The sequence below is a fragment of the Lagopus muta genome, chromosome 4 (assembly GCF_023343835.1).
Source record: "Lagopus muta isolate bLagMut1 chromosome 4, bLagMut1 primary, whole genome shotgun sequence".
Lineage (NCBI taxonomy): Eukaryota > Metazoa > Chordata > Aves > Galliformes > Phasianidae > Lagopus > Lagopus muta.
In genome coordinates, this window is record NC_064436.1 from 5,158,910 (window position 1) to 5,180,286 (window position 21,377).

A 21,377-nucleotide genomic window follows, 5' to 3' on the forward strand; every position below is an offset into this window, starting at 1 on the left:
TGATATGTCCTGTCTGTAGGGCACTGTTCTGACCTCAAGCTCTCATAGTCTCCATAGAATTCAGCAAGAATGACGTGAATTCTATTTGTGCTAGTTCCAAAAAATCTGTTTTGTCAGTGCTATTCCCACAGGAATAGCATCTTATTCGAAATAAAGGATACCATTTGCAGCAAGTACATGATGTGACTGTCAGATAACAGAAAAGAGATATTAACGTTAACTAATGTATGTAGCACAATACCTTGGGCACATGTATTGTGCTTGATCACAAGTTGACTCAGCAAATGTTTGGTAACATTAACATTATGAAGGGAAATAGGTGTATATTTAAATTTATGTCTTCTTTTGTTTGCTGTTTTGACCCTAACAGATCTCAGAAATATTGCATGGGGGTTAGAGTACATACAAGTACATCACATCGTGTTCTGAAATGTCAGTGAGCACTTTAGTCACCTAAAAATAAACTGGAAAAGCATCGGTCCAGATTGTCTGGCTCTTGTCTCTTATTTACTGAGATTTAGCATTGTACTGTTTGAGCATATTTCCCTATTCTATCCGTGCTGCTTTCTATAAGTAGAGGCACCTCTGATCTTTGGCAGGAAATTCAAAGAAAGATGGGGTTGCGGTAGTGTACAGTGGCTGCAGCAATTGTTTTATTGATAGAGGTCATAAACTGCCAGCCCAATCTAAAATACTCACGTCCCTATGACTGAAACAAGGCAGTTCATTCACCCTGTACTTTTTCCAAAGATTTAAGACTACATAGTAAACAGCTGTATGTGCTGCCAGCTGTACACAGAGTATCTATAGAAAGAAAAATCTCTGTGGAAGGATGGTGCTTTTAACACTGTATGCCCTCAGCCAGAGCAAATATCTCCTGGTGGAAAGAGATATTTTTAACATGAGGCATTTCAACTGTGCCAGTGCTTTTTTGTATCTGTCCCTTTGAATAAGCTACACTACCTTCTGTTTATTCATTAACTTTTACAATTAATGACAAGAGAGGACAGATAAGTCCTTGGTTGAAATGGAAAAAAATCCACAGGAGAAAGTTTACTTTGTACTACTTAGTGTTTGCTATATATCCTAGGCAATAGGAGGTATGATATTCTCTTTGAAGCTGCAGTAGTACAATTAGATCAATTGTGTAATCAATAATTCTTTAATTGTGCTGACTAGCACTCTCTGATTGCCATTCGTATGAATACTTTCAGCTGTCTTGCTCCCTTGAGCAAACTCTACCTTGTCTTTAGTTCTTTTAAATACTTTCCAGAACTGCAAAATAGAATTTTACATATTCTTGTTTGGTTGCTGACCAGAAATCATGCTGTGACATGCTGAGGGTTCTGCCTATGTACAGTTGATGGATTCTGGTTAACGTTAAGGAATTGCTGTATCATCAAATACTTTGGCATGTCAGAGTCAGAAAAAGCTATGAAGGTTATTTCATATGGTTTGGAAAGCAGAGACTGTTAAGGAGGCTCAACAAATTTTAATGGATCATGTTCAGTAGCTCTTTGGGATCGTGACACGATCACACTTAAGTAACATCAACCTTTTCCCAATTCTGTCCTGGTGCCTAAGTTTTGGAGAAAGGCAGATTTGCTAACAGAAAATGGAGAAAGGTGATGTTTCATTTGTGACCTGAAAAGTGGAAAACTTACAGCCAGACTGGTCAGAGACCTCCAGACTGTAAACATTTCAGCCAGCGGAGGAGGAATAGGATAAGGCTTCCATAAGCCAGTTGGGTTAGCTTAAGCAGCCATGGGAGGCAGTCTGACCTTAACCTAGCTGTCTGTGTCTGACTAGAGAAGAATCCTCCCCCTTGTGAAAGCCTCTGCCTGCACTGCTGGATTGAGGTTGGCATGGGTGGAAGAGGACAGTAGACTGCTAAGGGCAGTAGAGTTTGCAGAATACGTACCCACAGAATTACAAATACAAATACAGAATTACCTACCCACATTCAGAGAAACTCAGGAGAAGAAGAAGGTAATAGCTTAGAAGGAATCTGAACTGCGAATGGATGAGCCAAGAAGATGAAACGTTTTTGTGAGGCCTTTATTTAAAAGATAGATTAAAGAGGAAACAGGGAATTGGCTGATGGAGTTGCCAAGCCACTCCCTATGATATTTGAAAAGTCATGGCAGTCAGGTGAAGTCCCAGGTGACTGGAAAAAAGGTAACATCATACCCATTTTTAAAAAGGGCAAAGAAGATGAGCTTAGGACCTATCAGTCTCACCCCTGTGCCAGGGAAGATCATGGAACAGGTTATTCTGTAAGTGATGCTAATGCACTTGAAAGACAGGGAGGCGATATGGGAGAACCAGAGTGGCCTGTCGGTATCCAGAGGGGAGCTACAGGAAAGAAGGGAACAGACTCTTTAGCAGGGTCTGTTATGGTAAAACAAGGGGAAATGGCTTTGACCTCAAAGAAGGTAGATTTAGGTTAGATATAAGAGAAAAATCTCTTACAGTGAGGGAGTTGTGGCACTGGAGCAGGTTACCTAGTGTTGTGGTTGATGCTCCATCCCTGGAGACTTTAAAGGTGGGGGCTGGATAATGCCCTGAGCAACCTGATGTAGTGTGCTGTCTCTGTTCATTATGGGGGAGTTGGGCTACATGGCCTTCAGAGGTCCTTCCCAACTCTAAGAATTCTATGATTCTGTGATTTAAAGGGCATACAAACTTGCTTTGTGAATGAGAGAATAATATACAGGATGCCTCTGCCTTTCATTAATAGAGGTAGATTCAAATAGCTCTTGGAAATCAGAGAAAAAAAGTGAAGCAGGGGGAGGCATACAAATGATTGTACTTTTAGCAGGATGTGTGTGTTTTTCATGCTAACTAAATATGGTATGTAAATGATTTGGGATGCTGATAATACCAGTACATGTACCTGAAATTGTTGTTTTAGTTGTAAAGGCAAAATCTGCTGGGGGTTAGACATCAGGGAAAGCTAAGAGAAGTTTGAGGGGTGTATTGGTAGCCAAAGGGAAGGAGGTGAGCTGTGAGGTTCCTTTTTGGGACAGAATAGAAGTCTGCATCCAGGGAATTTGATGAAACAGAAGGTGTAGAAGGGACGAAGCATACAAAGATGTTGATAGCCCATCTACACCAGCCTAGTAAATGCCAGCTGAGGAGTTCAGCAAATGCTTTGACACATGCCATTTTGGGACCTATGGGAAAGCACAGTGATCTAGAAGCTGAATGTTTGTAGAATTATTTCTGTCAAATATCTCAGTAACCTGGAATGATAAAGACTTCCATTTTTCAGGATTTTTATAAGTATCATTCTCCACCAAGGGCTTAATGAAAAACTGGTAAATGGGAAAAGGGAAGGGAAGGACATAGCTTACGAAATGTATTTAAGATAGAGGCTATTAGAAACCCAGGTTCTAGGATCTGCTGACAGTACTGAAATGGGAAAACAGTATTGCAGTCTAGTTCACAGAACCCGCAGAGGCACAGGACATCTCGAGTCAAGTCTTGGATGTCTCAGTGGTACATGATCTAGGAGTAATCAGTGACCGTGAGGATGATTTACATACTGGCTTTCATTAAAAAGATAAATAAACAAGCAAACAGCCCTCGTCTCCCCCCCAGGGAACACTTCCTTCTTATTCCCTCTGAATTTCTTACCTGCTCTAGCTTTAATAGCTCTGATTTACTTGCTGTAGTTTCTATAAGAAAATTCTTATTGTTGTAATTCACCAAATGATTGAACATGTGAGCATTTCATTCTTTCCTAATCCCAATTTCGAGCACATCTCCTATCCACGTAACACAAGATACTACTATTCAGAATTGTTTTGTTTTGTTTGTTTGTTTGTTTGCTTTATGCTAGGGTTTTATTAGCTCTGTTTTTCAAAGTTCAGGGAAGGGGAATCTCTACCCAAAAGCCAGGCAATGTGAATATTGGAATATTGCTCAGAAAGAAAAAAAATCTATTTCTGAAAACTTTTCAGTATAAGGAATGCATATATATAATTGTAAATATGTTCATTTCTATTCTGGTTATTATAGAGACAGAGAGAAGAGGTTACACAGCAATTGCGTTTGATTTCAGATCAGTCCATTTTTATCTTGAATCTCTGAATGGAAGCCTACAGTATCATGACTATTCATTGTGATGGGTCTTTATGATCCAGAGGGCCAATACCAGTTCTGGAGATAAGTTATTACGTATCATATATAATATCTAAATGTTGTGGAGTTTCCAAAGTGTCAAACTAACATCAAAGCATATGTTCTCTGTGTAAAAATGTGAGACTAAGAGAGCAGACTTAATTTTTTGCATCTGCTACTCTGAAAATATTCCAAAGCAGCCTGCAGGATGTTCCCAAGAAGAATGCAGTGCTAGAGGCAGACTGTAGCTTAAGCAACCTTCTTGGAGACTTTGTGGTTGTGTTAGCATATTGTGGGTATACACATTTGGCCTTATTCAATCATCAGAACAGGTATCCATTTACTCAGTGCTATCCTGATGGTCCTTGGCAGGTTTCGTGGCTCCATACCTTCATCCCACAAGGCTGCAGCTGCCAATGTTAACGTGCCTCACTGTATGGGAGTTCTGCCTATTGGAATTTATGTGCAGCTTCACAGATGTTCTCTGTTACCTATCGCATCAGCGTAGTAAAGGTGAAAGCTGCATGTGAGCTTGCTTTTCCACCCAAACAGAATGCAGCCAGCATTTCTGTGATGGTGGAAGATACAGTGTGGCTTTTAAAATAGTCAGAAGCTTTTTCCGTTCTCTGTGGAAGGCAAAAGAGATTTTTGAGATCAACTGTATGTGCGTGTACTCTTTTGTTTGTTTGCGAAAAGTAAGTTAAAGGAAACCCACTGGTAGTTCAATGCTAAGGCAGATAGGGCTATGGAAGATTGTATCTTCATTAATGTTGTTTGGAGAGGAACTTCAACACTCCATTCTCTAAACTGCACAACCACGCTGCTGGGCTTTACGCGAGCTTTAAATGAGCTTCCTCCAATAGCTGTTTATCTTTTGAGAATTTAACAGTCTGAAAATGTTTTGCCTTTCTTGTGTTAATGTTGTAACACAACATTGTCTTTGGAGAGACCTATGGTGCCTTCAGAAAAGATGGAAGGGAAGCATCCAGTATGGATACCTGCTCCCGTTATTACGGTGCTGTATTTCCCTCCCTGCTTTTGGACAAGGGAGTTATCCTGCCAGTTGACACACACAGCTGCTTCATAGGCTGCCATGGAGATATATTTGTGCTCTCTGAGGTATTTGCTGCTGTGCGGCAATTCCTAGTCGCTTTATAATAGCAGGTTTCAATTGTGAGCTCCCAGGATCAAACCTAAAAATAGAACCACTTAATGCTCATCAGCGAGTAAAGAAGATTTTTACAGTTAGTCTGAAATACTTATTAATGTATGCTGAGGAAATGTTCTCAAAGAAGATGTGTTCTTTTTCCAATATACTTAAATCCATTTAAAGGATATGACTTGGAAATGATTTCATAATACATAATATGAATGATTCTTAATCTTCGGTTTTTAACTTATCCTTCAAATTGTAGGGCATAAAGCTATCAGTGTCCCAGTCAGTTCGAGCCCAGCCTGTAGGTAGTGTGAACCTATGATCAGACTAAAACCTACTTCTTTGTTAAAAGTGTAACTTTATGGTGGTTTTAGATGAGTATTTTTAAACCAAAGTGAGAAAATGTGATGGTCTACAGTGCTCCTGATATTATGTATTGAAAATATGCCCACTTACAGATACCCTCAGTAAAATTTGAATTCCAATTCCAGATAATCAAAGATCTCTGTATTAAAAGCTGTATTGTAGTTTCATTACAACGAGTGAATTCTGTGTGAAAAGGGAAAATATGTACCATTTCTTTCGATTTTTTAAAATTTTTTTTTTAGTTTATTGGTCCACCATTTCAATATATCACTTCTCTGAAAGTAAAAAATGTCAAAATTGTCATTGAACAGAAATGCACATTAACCAACAAAACAAAACAAAACAAAAAAAGATTTATACCTGTCTCTGCAGCTTACAATCATAGAACAGAATGGAAAAAGGACTGGCAAGAGAATTATCAGACTTAAAATCATACTGCCGAGTTCTCAAATTCCTATTTTTCAGTGAAGACCTCCTTGTAAGCAACTGAGTTTGTCTTGAATGTTCTCAGCTATGTGAAATTATAGAAAATTTTTAATATTTCCCTATAAATTTTTACTTACTATAAGAAATAGTTGAAGTTAATTATCTAAGCAGTTGAGATCCTGTTAAGGATGACCACTGGCTTCAGACCTGCAGATTGCTGTTGGGATTGTTTTCCAATATGAACCATATGTTATTTACTGACAAGTTCTCCTCTGATTTAGATTGTTTTAAACTTCACCACGATGGACCTGTACAAGAGCAGTCTCTGTTGGTACGACTATATTGAAGTAAGAGATGGCTACTGGAGAAAATCACCTCTGCTTGGTATGCAATTTGTGAACGCTGCACTGACTTACCATACTCATACAGTTCAGTGGACTCACTGCTTGCAATTGTAGCTGTAATACCCTTGTGAGTTATTTCTAGCTTCCTAGAATGTGTGTAAGGTGGGAAAGAGACAAACACTCTCCAATACCTTGTTTACATGACTTCAAATCTCTACAATCTTCAATTTCTCTACAATCAGCTGTTGTCGGTACATGTACCATGTTGCATGCTTCATGTGTGGAAAGAAGACAACTACAGAACATGCAACTTTTTGCTTATGGGTGTTTTCATAGATATTTTGCAGAAATGTGGGAATAGTATAATGACAGAGCTGCAGAGCATTTGACGGGGAATCCGTGGAGCATGTGATGAGCACATGCAAAGTGGGTGTGAACACCCACTGTCAATTTGTACTTACCAGCTCTGTACTTGTGCTTTTGAAATTATAAATAGGTTACTCTTACGTATTCTTTGCTTCTTCAGTGCAAAATCAGTGAAGAACATGCAAAACAATAATGACTTAAGTCTTGAGAGTTTAAGTAATGTGTGGGAAGCTGCAGGTAGCTTTTTCTTAATTCAGAGGGTTGGTGGGGAGATTATGTGCCCCATCATGCTGCCATTAGATCTAAGCCTACTGTGTCCACATCTTCTTTGCTGGTTACTATTGAATTAAAAAAAAAGGATGGCTGTTGATTAATTTCAGCTTCAGACAGCATGCAGTTTATGCTGACGGAGCACCCAAATCTCAACTTCTACATGTTGGGATTTAAAGTCTAGGTCAGAATTCTTCCAAAGGATAAAATACTAATTTTGAACTTCATTTCAGTGATTTTATTGATTTTTATTTTTTAATGAATATCAGTATATATGATTCTGTAAGCTTTCTTTCATGCTGCCCAAGTGATTTCTGTATATGTTACCGTCTCACCTGTGGGTTGTGTACTAGTCCTTTTCTCCAGACAGTATGACTTAACATAGCAAAGCCTTTATTTTTAAATTGTCAAAGAAGGATAAATTTTCCCCTGTCATAACTGGACCTTTCCTTGTTAGTTCCATAGACTTAGAATAAATAACACTAGTTGAATCCAGAGACTACATTAGACATTCTGTGGACTTCAACAATTGAATCTGGGGGTTTCAGACTGTAAGAAACGTGAGTTTCCAACTTCTTGAGTCAGGTTTGTTGTTGTTTTTAGAATTAAGACTAAAATATTTGTTCGCATCTTCACAACCACGATTTATAAACAACTGTAGAAAGATAAAATGGAAGTAGATGCAGAGGAAAGAATTTTAATGGTAGTGCCTCTTTGTTATTATTTTTTATTTTAAAGAAAAGAGGAAACAATTAATACCAAACAGTAATTACCCTTTCTCTATCACCTAGATAAATGGAGATTTCACCTACCTAGGCTGAAATAAGAGGATAACGTAGTCCAGGGTCATTTGGATTTCAGTTTTTAAATCTCTTTGGCTCTTAGACATGATGAGCAGTCTTACTGTGACCTGGATGTTACGCTCTTTCAGATTCGCACTTACTCTGCCCTTCCAAAATGCCCGGGTCTGTGTACATACAAACAATCATTTTTCAACTTAATTCCCCCAAGTTTTTTTTTACTTTGACTTGTTGGCCTGACAGCAATGAAACACTTCATAATAAAATCTTTGTGTATTTAGGTCCTAATGGGCACGTGTGCTCGGCCATAAGCGTGTCAACAGTTCCACTGAGCTGGTTATGTTACTCGTGTTCTGTAATGTCAAACACGTGTGCAGATGTTTGCAGCATTTGAGGCAGCAGAAAATGCAGTTACTGGTTGCATGTTTTTAGGCAGGTTTTGTGGTGACAAACTGCCAGAAGTCCTCGCGTCCTCTGACAGCAGGATGTGGATTGAGTTCCGTAGCAGCAGCAACTGGGTTGGAAAAGGCTTTGCAGCAGTTTATGAAGGTGGGTGTCTGACAGCACTAAAAAATGACCTGCTTCTGGAGACAAAAAATTGACTGGATGCCTTTGGAAAAGAAGTAAAGATTTGTATATTTACATGTATACATACATATAGTCAGAAATAGTAATACGAAATTGGTGTTTTATTACTGAAAGGGGGTAGAATATTATTAGTAGATAAGATATTTTGAAACATCCTGAGATCAGATGTCAGATGACCTCTTTTCCAGGGACATAGTTTTTGTGATTTTTTTTTTTTTGCCTGTTCTTTACTTAACTAAATATTCATGGTCCTGTGCGCAGTGTGTGGAAATAATTATTTGAGTACTTTCTGTTCATTCTTCAGAAAATCTGACTAAAGTTTTCCATATGCTCTGGGATAATTTAATAAAGAGGTACTCCCACACACTGAGTGTGTTATGAAGTCTACATTCACCTGTTTAAAATAGAGCCTGTTTTCTTAAATATTGAATCCATGGTGGTAAACCCTAGGATTAAATTGCTATTTACAGCTCTCCATGTGGCTATCGGTGTGGATCCTGAGAAAGCATTTACTTTTCGTGCACGTATTTGTTATTAATATGAAATATTTCTTCAAATTTAATATAAACTTGTAGTGATAATCTGTAGGCCAAAATGTCTGGACTATTATAAAATATGAGGTTTCTTTGTTATTTTTTTCTTTCTAGAAGTTAGTAAATGGTAATGGAGAAGGTATATTAAATATATTTTGAACGTGAACAAAAAGTAAACATTATTTTGACCATGTAATTATATTCTGTAAAATATATAGGTTCAGATAGATTACCAGTGATTTCCAAGTCTTCAACATTATCAACACATTTAGCACTACTGGAAATGATCTATAGCATTCGCTAACTGAAATATATATTGTAGACTAAATGTTTATAATTTGTCCTTGCTAGGTTTATGAGTATTTTCTCCTCATTAGTATTAAAAAGAAGACAGAGGTAAAAATGTCAGTTTGGGCGTTGGGGACTGTAAATGTCACTGTTGACTTTGAATTTCATGCTTTTTACCAGCGATCTGTGGAGGTGAAATCCACAAAAACGAAGGCCAGATCCAGTCTCCCAATTACCCTGATGACTACAGACCGATGAAGGAATGCGTGTGGAAAATAACAGTGTCTGAAAACTACAATGTAGGATTAACCTTTCAAGCATTTGAGGTAAACTGATTTAACCTAACTCAGAAAACCATCTAGTAGATAAATGGCAGTGACGTTGAAGTGAAATCCTTTTAAACCTGCGAGGGAATTCACGAATTCTCCGCGATAAATAACATCCAGAATCCAATTCAGCTCTCCATGAGACCTTCCTTTTTATTGCAGAAGTTTTCAAGAAGATTAAAGGTCTTTATATTATCTATGCTATTTGAGTTGGAATGTTTCAAGTGCTGGCAATTGTTGCAGTTTAACAAATACGTAATCCAGTTCAGCAAGTCTGCTTTAATATCCCGTTAAATAATAGGGATTTTGTATCTTTGCTGAATCTTATCTTGAAAAAAGAAATCTCGAAAGAAAACATTGCAATGTTTGGCTTCTGTTTAAAAAAAAAAAAAAAAAAAAAAAAAGTGAAATACTATATAAAAAACATATAAATGTACTTAGGTTCAGTCTTTGAATGTATATTCAGAAGGGGAAGAAAACATATCTGTGGTGAGTCATATCTGTGTGCCTTTATAATACATCTCTCCATGTAAACATTGTTAAACAGTAGTAAATAACAAGAGCAAAAATAATAAACAATATTCATGCATTTTAAAAAAATATATGTACATATACACTGTTTTGAAGTTCGTAGGTAGATTTAGTCATATGATTGAGGTCTGGTCTAGTGCAGGCAAGGTGAGCTCTTCTTTCCCAAAGATCCTTTCAGATGCTGTTCACAGAAGTTCTTCCTCCTGCTTGTGTGGAACTTGCTGTATTCCTGTTTGTCTTTGTTGCCCCTTGTCCTGTCACTGTACACCACTGAAAAGAGTCTGGCCTCATTCACTTGGCTTTCTTTTCAGCACTTAAGACCTTAAGTAGTTTACTGACAAATATGGAGCCTTACTAATCTGACATTGTTGTTCAGTATTTTTTATTATAATCACGAGAGAAGTGACACTGTGTAGATTTCTGAAGCATGACCTCCACGCAGATGCTTAGAGTTGATCTACGTGCATATTACATTATTGCTTGCACTGACTGTAGTTCAATTTCATCTATACAGGGAAAATGAGAGCACCATTTTAGTAGTGGTTAGGGCTGCAGTATGATCTGTTACACTGCTGTTCTCCTGCAGACTTTAGAATTTAGACTCACCTCACTAGAGGTGAGTCATGAGCTGACTCTGCTCCTCCTGAGAAGAAAGAAATTGGGCAGTATAGTTGGTGGTAGTCTCAGTCAAAAGGGAATTAGCACCTCTGCTAGATGTGTTTTGAAGTGTGTCCCAAGTAAGGACTTGAAAGGCACACACTTTGCTGACGTGAATCCAGAGCAGCAACATGCCCTTGAGCACCAAATGAGGAGCTCCGGAAGAGCATGGGAGTTCTTTCACATATATCTATCTTTACTGTGTTTCTTTCTGACTGTTCCACCGGGCTGCCTGCAATGAATTCGAGTTGTTTTGGAAAATAAAGTGCCCTGCCTATAGATTCATTGTCAGGGCTGATTTCCAATTTAGGTCCAAGCACGGGAACGTAGGTGTTCTCTGTTTTGGTACTAAGTCCCTCTCTGGACTGAATCCTTGGTGAGCTGCCCAGAAAAACACAAAGTTGTATGAAAATCGCAGTTCTTCGTGCCAGCTTAGATTAAAAAAAAAAAAGTAAATGTCAGGCCAAAGAGTTATTGCAGTGTGTTTGTGAGAAAATCACTTCTCTGTCCTTTGAAAGGTACACTTAAGTATGAGGAATTCTCATTATCCATATGTAATGCTAGAAAAAATAACTGTATAAATAACCTCCACTCTGAAATGAAAGCAGTGGCGAAATTGAGAATTTCAAACTGCATCAGTGAGTCATCCTGTTTTGCCTGCTGTGGGCAATGGGTTTTCCACCAAGTGTGGGATTACCTCCTCTTTCTTGGCTGCCTGGGGGGGGAGCTCCACTTTCCACTACCTGTATGATACCAGAGATGTGAGGACTGGTAACTCCTTTTTTTTCCTTTTTCTGACAGAAGTCCATTGTCTGAGTAAGATATGTATACCTGAACTGGAGTTTGGCTGTATCAACAAAATATTAATAATGACAAAAATGTTTTCACCTGAAATGTTTGCTTTCAAATTTTCTCCTCAAATCTTTATCTTTTGATAAAATCTTTTTGTTTTTGGGGGGGGGAGTGTTCTTATTTTTCTTTCTCTTTTTTTTTTTTTTTTCCCACAAAGCTGGAATGATGTGAAAGAAATTTCTTTTCCTCGTGAGAATGGATGTTGAAAAGTTACCTAGCTTTCCAGTTAATCAGGAGATTTCTCATTGTTTTCTTGTGCTTATGGGCCTGACTTAGGAATTTTTCTGTCATTTTTTTTCAACGTAATTCACTAATGCCATTCAAATTCTGGGTTTCTTCCAAATCCTTCAGATCCAATGGTACTTTTCATTCTCTTAAAAGAAACTGCATTTTCCTATTTAAACTTGTTTGTTTTTGCTTTTTTCTTGCTAACATTTTGCATGTTTGTTTTTTTTTTTTCTCATCCACATGAAATTTTGAACTTGTGAAATGTTATTGCTCCAGTAAATAAGTACTACCAGATCATTCCAATTAGAGCTAAGCTTACTGGCTGTCCTGTCATTAACCTGGGAAGATTTCCTACTGTTGTGAAAGGAAGAATGAATGAAAAGCTTCAGAAAGCGTAATAGAACTTTATAAGGCAGTGTTCCCAATATTGCTTTACAACAATATTGTAAAATATGAGGTTTGCACAGGTAAAAGCTACCTTTACTTACCAGCCTTAAAACCACTTATTGCTTCTCAGAAACACTATTCTTATCTTTGAATTTATATATAGCTATTTAATCCTTTAATGTATTAATAACAATGGCATCACTTGAAGTAGTGGTACTCTAAAAATAAATAATTATGGTAGAATGGTCACCACTTTGAATCGTTTTATTAGAAATCAATAGCACTTTGTAAGTTGGTTGGTTTTTGTAGTCTTTGAAAACTTAGCAACTCGCTGTTATACAAAATGGATTTGTGGCATTTTTCTTCTGCCAAAAATAAGGAGTGATTCTCAGGAAAAAAAAAAAAAAAAAAAAAGAAAGCCCTAACATTTTACTTCAGTAGGAGTTTGGTACATGAAATTCAGAGCTACACTTGGCCTTTAAAAGTAATAATTTCCATACTGCCCCGTAGAACATGGGAAATGTGGAAAAAAACAGATGTTAATTAAAAGTTCGAGTCGTGTAAAGCCCACAGACATGTGGGGGGAAAATACACAATTCCTTCTTTGATTTTAATGGGCTTTGTGCCAGGTCACTTCTTTCTACACTGGAGTGCAATATGGGTTGGTTTGTTTTTTGGTTTGTTTTTTTGGAGATTGTAAGGCAAGTTGGATATGATGTCATGCATTTATTAAGATGAATGAAAATTTGCAATCTGTATTACAGCGTCAAGGACTTAGCAGTGCTCAGGTAGACACGTCTGACCACATTAGTTGCAAACAGCTGCCCCTGAAGTCAGTAAGAGGTAGTTTCACCCTAAATCACTGGGGCTTTTCTTATTTCTCTAATTCTGGCCCAAAGTAACTCCTGAACAAATAATTGAAAAATTAGAGCAAAAGGCAATACGGTTTGTGCCAGAGAAATGAGTGGGAGAAAATTACTTGAAGAATTGGAAAGCTGGAAAGAAGACAGAGAAATTTTGTGTGTAAGAGCCATATTTTGATGGCATTAAGATGAAATAAAATCAAACAACCCCTTCTCCTACACTTCCCTCTTACATAAAGGAAGCAGCATTCCTAATGTGCTAAATGAAAGCTCCTTAGTCTGTGGTGGTTACTGAGCTTAGAGGTAGTCATAATGCTCAGCCAGAGCAGAGTGGCACCAATGACAGGTACTGTATGTGCAACTGTTGTTTAAGTAAAGTATCAGATGTGGGTTTTTCTGGGTTTGGTATGAATTGATTGCTGTCCTTTTAACAGAGCTGAAATGTGTTGAATTGAATCTGAGGGTTCTCCAACCCCTTCTCCCTCCCTGACTGTTCTCTCTGTGCCCCATACATATCCCACTATTCAGCCACTTGGTTGAACAATTGTTCCTGTAGAGGATTTAGTTTTGAGCACTGGGATTTAGGTAATGCTTTCATAGCTGAGGTGCGATATTAATTGAGTAACATGAAGTAAATGACCCGGATCAAGAGGATTTTCAATACTGTTGGGAAATATTTCTGTCACAAAGACAGGCATAATTATTATTTAGGCTTCAGATAGGATTCCATTCAGTCTGCTTTTGCTTTCTCTGTTGCAACAATTCCTCTGATTGACTCTGAAGATGCTACTATGTAAAGAACTTAAGACTTACCAAGATACAAATGCCAGTATGGCTACTGGCCACAAGTCTGTGCTTGGCTATCCTCTGGCAGGTTTTTTAAACAAGAGGTGCATTTTCAGTTGTTCTGGTTTCAGTGCTTTGCTCTGACAATATGAAAAAGAATAACTTTTTGACTCTGGAATTAAGACAAAGTTACCTGAAATCAGGAGTAGTGTAACAGAAACCAAATTCTTTGGCTGCAGAAAAATAACAATGATATTTTTTGTCATCAGTTCTATTGGCCGGTAAGTAGCTGATAATTTTAAGTGTATTTGGGTCTAATTGTTCAAATGCTTCAAACTCTTCATTCACTGTGATTTTTTTCAACTGCCCTGCAACATCTGTGAAGGCAAATGCAGCTTTTTGCACTGTGTTTACAGTAAAGAAAGAAAATAAAATGCTCATCTCCATCTAAAGTCTGGTAGGTTGGCAATATCTAAAAGTCTTTTCATATTAATAAAAATGAGCTTTATAACATTTCAAAACCAACTGATATTTCTGACCTGCTCAGTTATTGAATCATTAACATTGTGTACTTGCATGTACATGAGAAAATAATTTACTTGTACTCAGAGCAACAGGAATTTGGCAGAACATTGGGAAGCTTAGAGATGGGCTTGTCTCTCCTAATTACTTTGTCCTGTTTAGATTGTTGTATCCTATGTAACAATCTCAAGTTTTTCTTATTGTTAAAGAAAAAAAAAAAAAAGAAAAAAAAAGGTATTTTAAACAGTCTAGTTGTTCTGCTTCTTTTCATCACCCTCCTAGTGTTTGAATCACAAAATATTTTATAACATTTTCTATTCATGATGTGACTGGTATTTTATATTTATGGTCAAATTGAAAAAAAACCTTCAAAAATCTTTTTTTTTTTTTTTTTTTTACAGATTGAAAGACATGACAACTGTGCATATGACTACTTGGAAATTCGAGATGGAATGAATGAAAACAGCCCTTTGATTGGTCACTTCTGTGGCTATGACAAGCCAGAAGACATTAGATCTACCTCTAATACTCTGTGGATGAAGTTTGTTTCCGATGGAACGGTTAACAAAGCAGGATTTGCAGCTAACTTTTTTAAAGGTAAATGTTGAAGCTTGTTTTCAGACCTGTGAACTTCTCATGGTTTGCCTGTTCGAAGAAGGGCAGCAAAGCTGGTGAAGTGTCTGGAGCAACTGAGGTAACTGGGATTGTTCAGTCTGGAGAAGAGGAGGCTCAGGGAAGATCTTATTGCTTTCTGTAAGGAGATTGTGGAGAGGTGGGGTCAGCCTTTTCTCACAGATAACAGCGATGGAACGAGAGATAATGGCCTCAAGTTGCTCCAGGGGAGGATCAGGTTGGATATTAGGAAAAATTTCTTCTTAGGAGAGTGGTGAGGCATTAGCACAGGCTGCACAAGGAGATATTAGACTGTCCCTGGGTGTGTAGAAGAATCATGGAGCTGTGGCGCTGAGGAACATGACAAGTAGAAATGGTGGGAACGGGTTGGAGTTGGGCTGGATGATCTTAGAGGTCTTTCCAATCGTAATGATTCTGTGAGTCTGTGTTTTATCCTTGTACCAAAAAAAAAAAAAAAAAAAAAAAAAAAAAAGAGGTGGGATTATAATGGGATTCAAAAAAATATTTTTGAACCTGTTTTTATCATATCATATCACAGGATGGCCTGGGTTGGCCTGGGTTGAAAAGGACCACAGCACTCATCTAGTTTCAACCCCCCTCCTGGTTGCTAACCACCAGATCGGGCTGCCCAATTTTCTACTTAAAACTGTTCTGTAATATGTTTTATTAACCTGGACATGCAATTTTTATTTAAAAAAAAAATAATTGTAAAATATGATTTAGAAGCACCTTGAAACACATCTATTCTTGCAAAATACATTCATTGGGCTAATTGTGTTATCAAATATAAAATTAAGTAATATAATCATAATAGAGATGACTGGGTCTTTTCTACTAAAATAGTTTTCTTTGAATCTACATGTTTCTTCCAGCTATTTTGCTGCATTAGGCTGCATTATCAGCTTATTATTGTCCATCAGCAAGGTGGAAAAAAAGAACTGAGAGACCATGGAGTGACCGGTGGCCTCAGTGTCTGTCTCTAGCTTGTGGAGTTCCAGCTCTGTTCTACCTAAGGCATAGTGAAAGGCATTGAATGGCACTACTGGGCCATGCTAGCTCCTAAAATACAAGTCACATCACAAGGAAAGCCTTCTTGCTCCCTTGCAAAGCCACAAGCTGGGGATTTTCTTACTCTGTTAGTTTTCACTCTAGAGAATTAAAACTTGGAAGGCTGTAGACACAAGGGTGGGAACTCTGTTTTACTCTTCAGGAATCACTTGTCTCAAGATCGTAAGGAAATAATATTTGAACATCTGAGGAATATTTTAAAAATGAACCTCATGGGTATACTTCACATCCAGTACAGGCAATACACTGTTCCCTTTCCTCCCCCGCCTTGATGTATCTTGTTCACTTTAATATCAGTAGAATGAAAACCTGGGATTTGAGGATTCTGTTAATCTGTTTTTGAGTATGAATTCAGGATAATGCACAAATTGATTTTGTGGGAGATAAAGTGCCCTTCAAGTGACCCTACTCTGGATTTTCAGTCTTTCTTTCAATACTTTATACAACCTTTAGATTAATGCTGCCTAAATGATTGTGTGTTGCCAACAAAGTGCTTATAAACTAGATCTGCAGCTGTCAGTAGATATTGTGAAAAAGCAAAGCAAAACAATTACACAAAAATACACGTTCTTATTTTCTCCATTACAGGTCTCCTTAGTGTTTGAAAGTGCTCTAGTCAGCATCCACAGTGTGTTTTGTAGCACACCTTATAACGGCATATATTACAGCTTTCGGGGTTAATACTGATCCATCATTTACAGCTGAGAAAGGTAATTATTTAACACATTTTTTTCATTCTTCCCTGTCTTGGCAGAGGAAGATGAATGTGCCAAACCTGACAATGGTGGCTGTGAGCAGCGCTGTGTTAACACTCTGGGCAGTTACCAGTGCGCCTGTGATCCTGGCTATGAACTCGGTCCTGACAAAAAGAGCTGTGAAGGTACAGTCTGTTGCTATGCTCTCAGGTATTGAAGCTCCAGGCTTTGATCATTCACCTTTCGGATGCTCTCTCCTAGCAATGTAAGGTCTGCGGAGCAAGCCTGGAAAACCAGGGCTGCCTTGAAAGCAGTGGGGCTATGTCCCTCCATAGAGGTCATCTTTCATTGGGTTGCTGTCACTAACTTAATGTTTCAGGTTTTCTGGTAGTCAATTAGAAACACTGCAAATAACTTCATGCTTTTCCCAACTTCACGTTGTATTACTCATCCTCATCAAATCAAAGCCTCCCATTGTGTTCAAAGAGCGAATTATCAGCAGAGCCATGTGCTGCTGTCAGGAACTTGAATGATCCCTCTGACAGGCTCTGATTGCAGTAGATCCTTTATTCTAGCAGGATCCTCCAGTGCAAAACTCAGAGAAATCCTTACCACTGCCAGTCTGATCATTGACTTTTCTGTCAGGATCCTGAAACTCAGAGAAATCTTCCCTAATACTAGTCAGATTTTGGGTTTTTTATTACAGGAAAAAAAAAAAATCTACATTTCAGAGATGAGTGAAGCTTGCTCAGGTAATCAGTTGGAGAAATAAAAACCTGATAAATTGAAGTTTGTATAAACAAAGGGTTGAACTGAGATAACCTTTTGCTTCATGTACGTTTTTCATACGGAAAGGAAAGAAGCAAAAGCTGTTGATCATTACATAGCAATTATTGTTTGGATTTCCACTCATAAACATGAATACATTCAGGGATAGCATGAGTTATTCTTCTCTGAGTTCATCTATTTGTGTTTCAGGGGTGAATAGATTTTGAAAATTGAAGTGCTCTGTGTTATGGTTTCCTTCAGATATGATTCACTGCTCTCTATTTATTTACCAATTCCCTGGCTTTCACTCATGATTTGTCACAATTTGGGGTAGTTTTGCATGGATTCTTTGCATTTATTATTCTGCTTTTGATTCTGTGGGTGTTGATTGTTTTTTGTGTGTGAAGCAGAGATAGAACTTGACTATAGCCATATTGGTCTGAAGGTGTTATTAAGCTGATGGTTTGTTGTTTTTTTTTTTCCCCTCCTTAAATTTAATAGTGAGCATATGGGAAAAATAAGTTATTTCAGGTCTGGTGTACTGAAATGGCTGCATATTAGTCAGCGTGCAGAAAATAAGGTTAATCTAGCAGAGGCATGAAGACAGAGGTGGGCCCTTTGATCATCAGTCCAAATTTATGGAAGGAATTTGGCTTAGTCTGTCTAATGATCTGAGTCCAAACATTAGGGAAGATTACCCATCCTTCAGAAAACTCTTTCTTCTTCCTCCTATGAAGAGGAGAAGCAGTAATTCCTCAGCACACAAACAGGAAAACAGCTCAGGAAAAAGGAGGAATCATGCTAAATAGTGCAGTGTAGCATGGAGCAAAACCCCCAAGCTATCCCTAGAAGTGTAAATGCATTTGTTCCACATGATTTATTCCTTACCATCTGTAGATGCTCACTGGGACTACTGAATTGAAGTCACTGTTGTCACAGTCAGCATTACATCCTAGAGTACGGTTTAGCAATTTGTGGGGTGCCTCAGCTGTTTTAATTGACATATGATGCCAGAGTGGAAGCCTCCAATTCAAACTCTGCCCAGTGCTTCACTGCAGTGTTGACATGCCCAGAAAATTGCTTCATGCTGTTTAATCCAAATCTCCCCTGCTGGCAGCATATTGGAGAGCTTTAAGAGTTTTTCAGTACTTTCCTATTTCCCTCCACTGCCTCAAGGAACAATATAGAGATACTGAAAAACAGAAACTGAAAGCCAGTAGTCTGAGGTACTCTTTGCGTAGACTAGATGATTTGGGGAGCAGATATGTTATCTAACTGCAATTTTGAAACCTGTACCAGGTCTGTTTTGAGTCGTGACCTATCGTCCCAGCTCCCCCAACCTTGGTTAGATTACGTTTAAAGGTATAATGATAAGTCTTCTGCATGGGAAACAAGACTCCAGCAGGAAGCCTGGGTTGCCCATGTGTGTTCTAACACAGAAACTGAAGAGTTCTCCCAGGCACATTAGTGTCGGTGGAGTGTGTGTGTCATCAGCTAGATGACAGGTGTTGGTTTTCAGTATGTTCAAAAAGTGCTGAGCATCAGCATGCATCAGTTGAAAGAAGAACGAACTTCCACCCAGCAGCTCCTCAGAAATTTTTGTGGATGTTTTTCAATGCTGTCATGGTGCCATGATAGCATGAATGGAACAGAATATTGTTGAGAACTCCTGTGAATGCCATTACATTTTTTTCAACATTTTTTGCTCAAATGGAAAAGATTAATATTCCTGTCTTTTGCCTTCTGAACTGCATTCACACGTGCTCTACAGCATTGTTCTGTTGTATAGGGATGCCTAGTTTATAATTACATTCCAAATGGATATTTTCTGTGTTATTTCAACATCTGTACCTCAGCAAATGTAATTATATCTAAACAGTACATGATTGCTGTCCTAAAGAACTGACCATACCTTGTAGGTTATCAGGAGGCACATATATCAACTGAAAGAGGTTGGGCAAATTCTGGATCAATAATCAATAGAAGAAGCCAGGGCAATGTGAACTGCATCTTGAGTAGTTTGTCTGTAAGAAAAGGGTGATCAAGGTCCTGAGGAGAGAAGTGAGGTCAGAGGACTTGCATGGGAAAGGCTGTGAGAGAATAACCAGAGTCTCTGGAGGGAAGGGAAAAGAATGAATACGATAAAGCCATGTGTAGTCTTGAAACTTATCTCTGTCCACAAACCTGCAAGCTGTTCAAGATAGGGGCTGTCTCTTTCTCTTTGTTTGCACCAAGCATGATAAAACAAGATTCTGATTAGTCTGTCTGGGCATTACAGCAGTGTAAGTTATGAGAGGACTTGAATCTGCTCAGTGTGCTTCTGTTTACAGTAAAACGCAGTTTCATTCCAGAAATGATGCTCTCCCTTTTCATTTTACAGCTGCTTGTGGAGGACTTCTGACAAAGCTAAATGGGACTATAACCACACCAGGGTGGCCCAAAGAATATCCTCCAAACAAAAACTGTGTGTGGCAGGTGGTTGCCCCAACGCAGTACCGAATTTCAATGAAGTTTGAGTTTTTTGAGTTAGAAGGCAATGAAGTGAGTAACTGTGAACAAAAAGCTGCACAATCTCTTACACGCTAAACAGTTTAATGAGCTTTCAGAAATAGGTATTGCCTTATAAAACCCTCACTTAACTGTTCATGCACTGACAATAACCATAGATATTCTTGGTTTTATTCTGGGACTGTTTCTGGGCTCTTTCAAAACAAACACGGAGAGAATATCTTTCTTTTACGTATCAACTGAATGTATAAGTATTATAAGAAATTTAGAAGAAATGTTCTCTGCTGAGTCTCAGCTGACTTTTTTTTTTTTTTTTTATCAACAAAGTAAAACAGAACAAATGTCTGAGACTTATTGGAAAGAATTCAAGACAAGAAAATCTGGAGAAACCAAATCATCTTTAAAGATTATGACTACAAAGATTACACATAAGGTTTGGTTAGTGACAGAGCCAGGGAACATTTAAATCACTTATAAGCCTCTCAAGGGTGAATGTTTTACAAGGAACAGTACTCAAAATAAGGCACAATGGAGTAACAAGGCTGTTTGAAGAATGCCATTTTTCTCCAAGTGAATCTGGATCAGGTCTACTTAGTAGATGTACTTGGAAAAAAATAACAGCACAACTGCAGTGCTTCGGCCCAAGGAGCAGAGAGTTAGGAGCAAGTCACATGCCAGCTTCCACCACTGGGCTGGAATCTTTCCAAGCATCTTGTCAGTGCAGACAGCAGCATGCAGCGCTTGCTGGAGGTGGCACCCATCAAGCAGCGAAGCCCAGGGAGTCCCTAAATCCTTTCTCATCCCAGGGGAGAGGGACAGAGCAGAGATCACTGTGTGGGAAATGCTGCTCCTTCTAGCTTCAGGCAAAACAGTGAGCATGTTGCAGGATGTATTGGGTATCTAGAAGTATGGGTTTCGCATCAATGTTTAGATTCTGCTTCCTAGGTTTGGCTCTGTTACACCATCAAATTCCCTTGCTATGCTTGTACATTTTCTTCTGCAATTTCTTGATACTTTAGCCACATTTGCAAGCAAGGTACAAGAGGTTTTATCTGCTTTCTAAGGTTACACAGGGCGTGCAAACTCTGCAGATATGAAAAATACATAAATAGATGTTTTTTCAATGTTTATAGCTTTGTTTTGATCCTCTCCAGTGGTACTTAATCGACTTCAGCTTTATATTGTTAACTAGCAGTACGTTCATCTGTGAAAATCAGAAGAAACATGCATAATAAATGGGACATTCAGACATTTTCAGAGTGTAGACTTAATGTCTGCCTGTATACATTTA

At 38.2% G+C, this 21,377-nt stretch overlaps 1 protein-coding gene across 8 annotated transcripts in view; it reads left to right on the plus strand.

Annotated features, from left to right (window-relative positions):
- The window catches only part of TLL1 (tolloid like 1), a 136,736-nt gene that overhangs the window by 87,079 nt on the left and 28,280 nt on the right, over nucleotides 1-21,377 (plus strand). For 7 of the 8 annotated variants that reach the window (XR_007376166.1, XR_007376167.1, XM_048940998.1 and 4 more), the window contains exons 10-15: nucleotides 6,355-6,457; nucleotides 8,286-8,402; nucleotides 9,443-9,588; nucleotides 14,816-15,011; nucleotides 16,870-16,995; nucleotides 19,959-20,119. Coding sequence is in view for 5 of the 8 variants with exons in the window: in XM_048940998.1 (XP_048796955.1) it covers nucleotides 6,355-6,457; nucleotides 8,286-8,402; nucleotides 9,443-9,588; nucleotides 14,816-15,011; nucleotides 16,870-16,995; nucleotides 19,959-20,119 (849 nt within the window). In the remaining 3 variants the exon portion in view is untranslated. Of the gene's footprint in view, nucleotides 1-6,354; nucleotides 6,458-8,285; nucleotides 8,403-9,442; nucleotides 9,589-14,815; nucleotides 15,012-16,869; nucleotides 16,996-19,958; nucleotides 20,120-21,377 lie in introns of those variants that run through there. The other variant, XR_007376168.1, reaches the window with a different exon arrangement.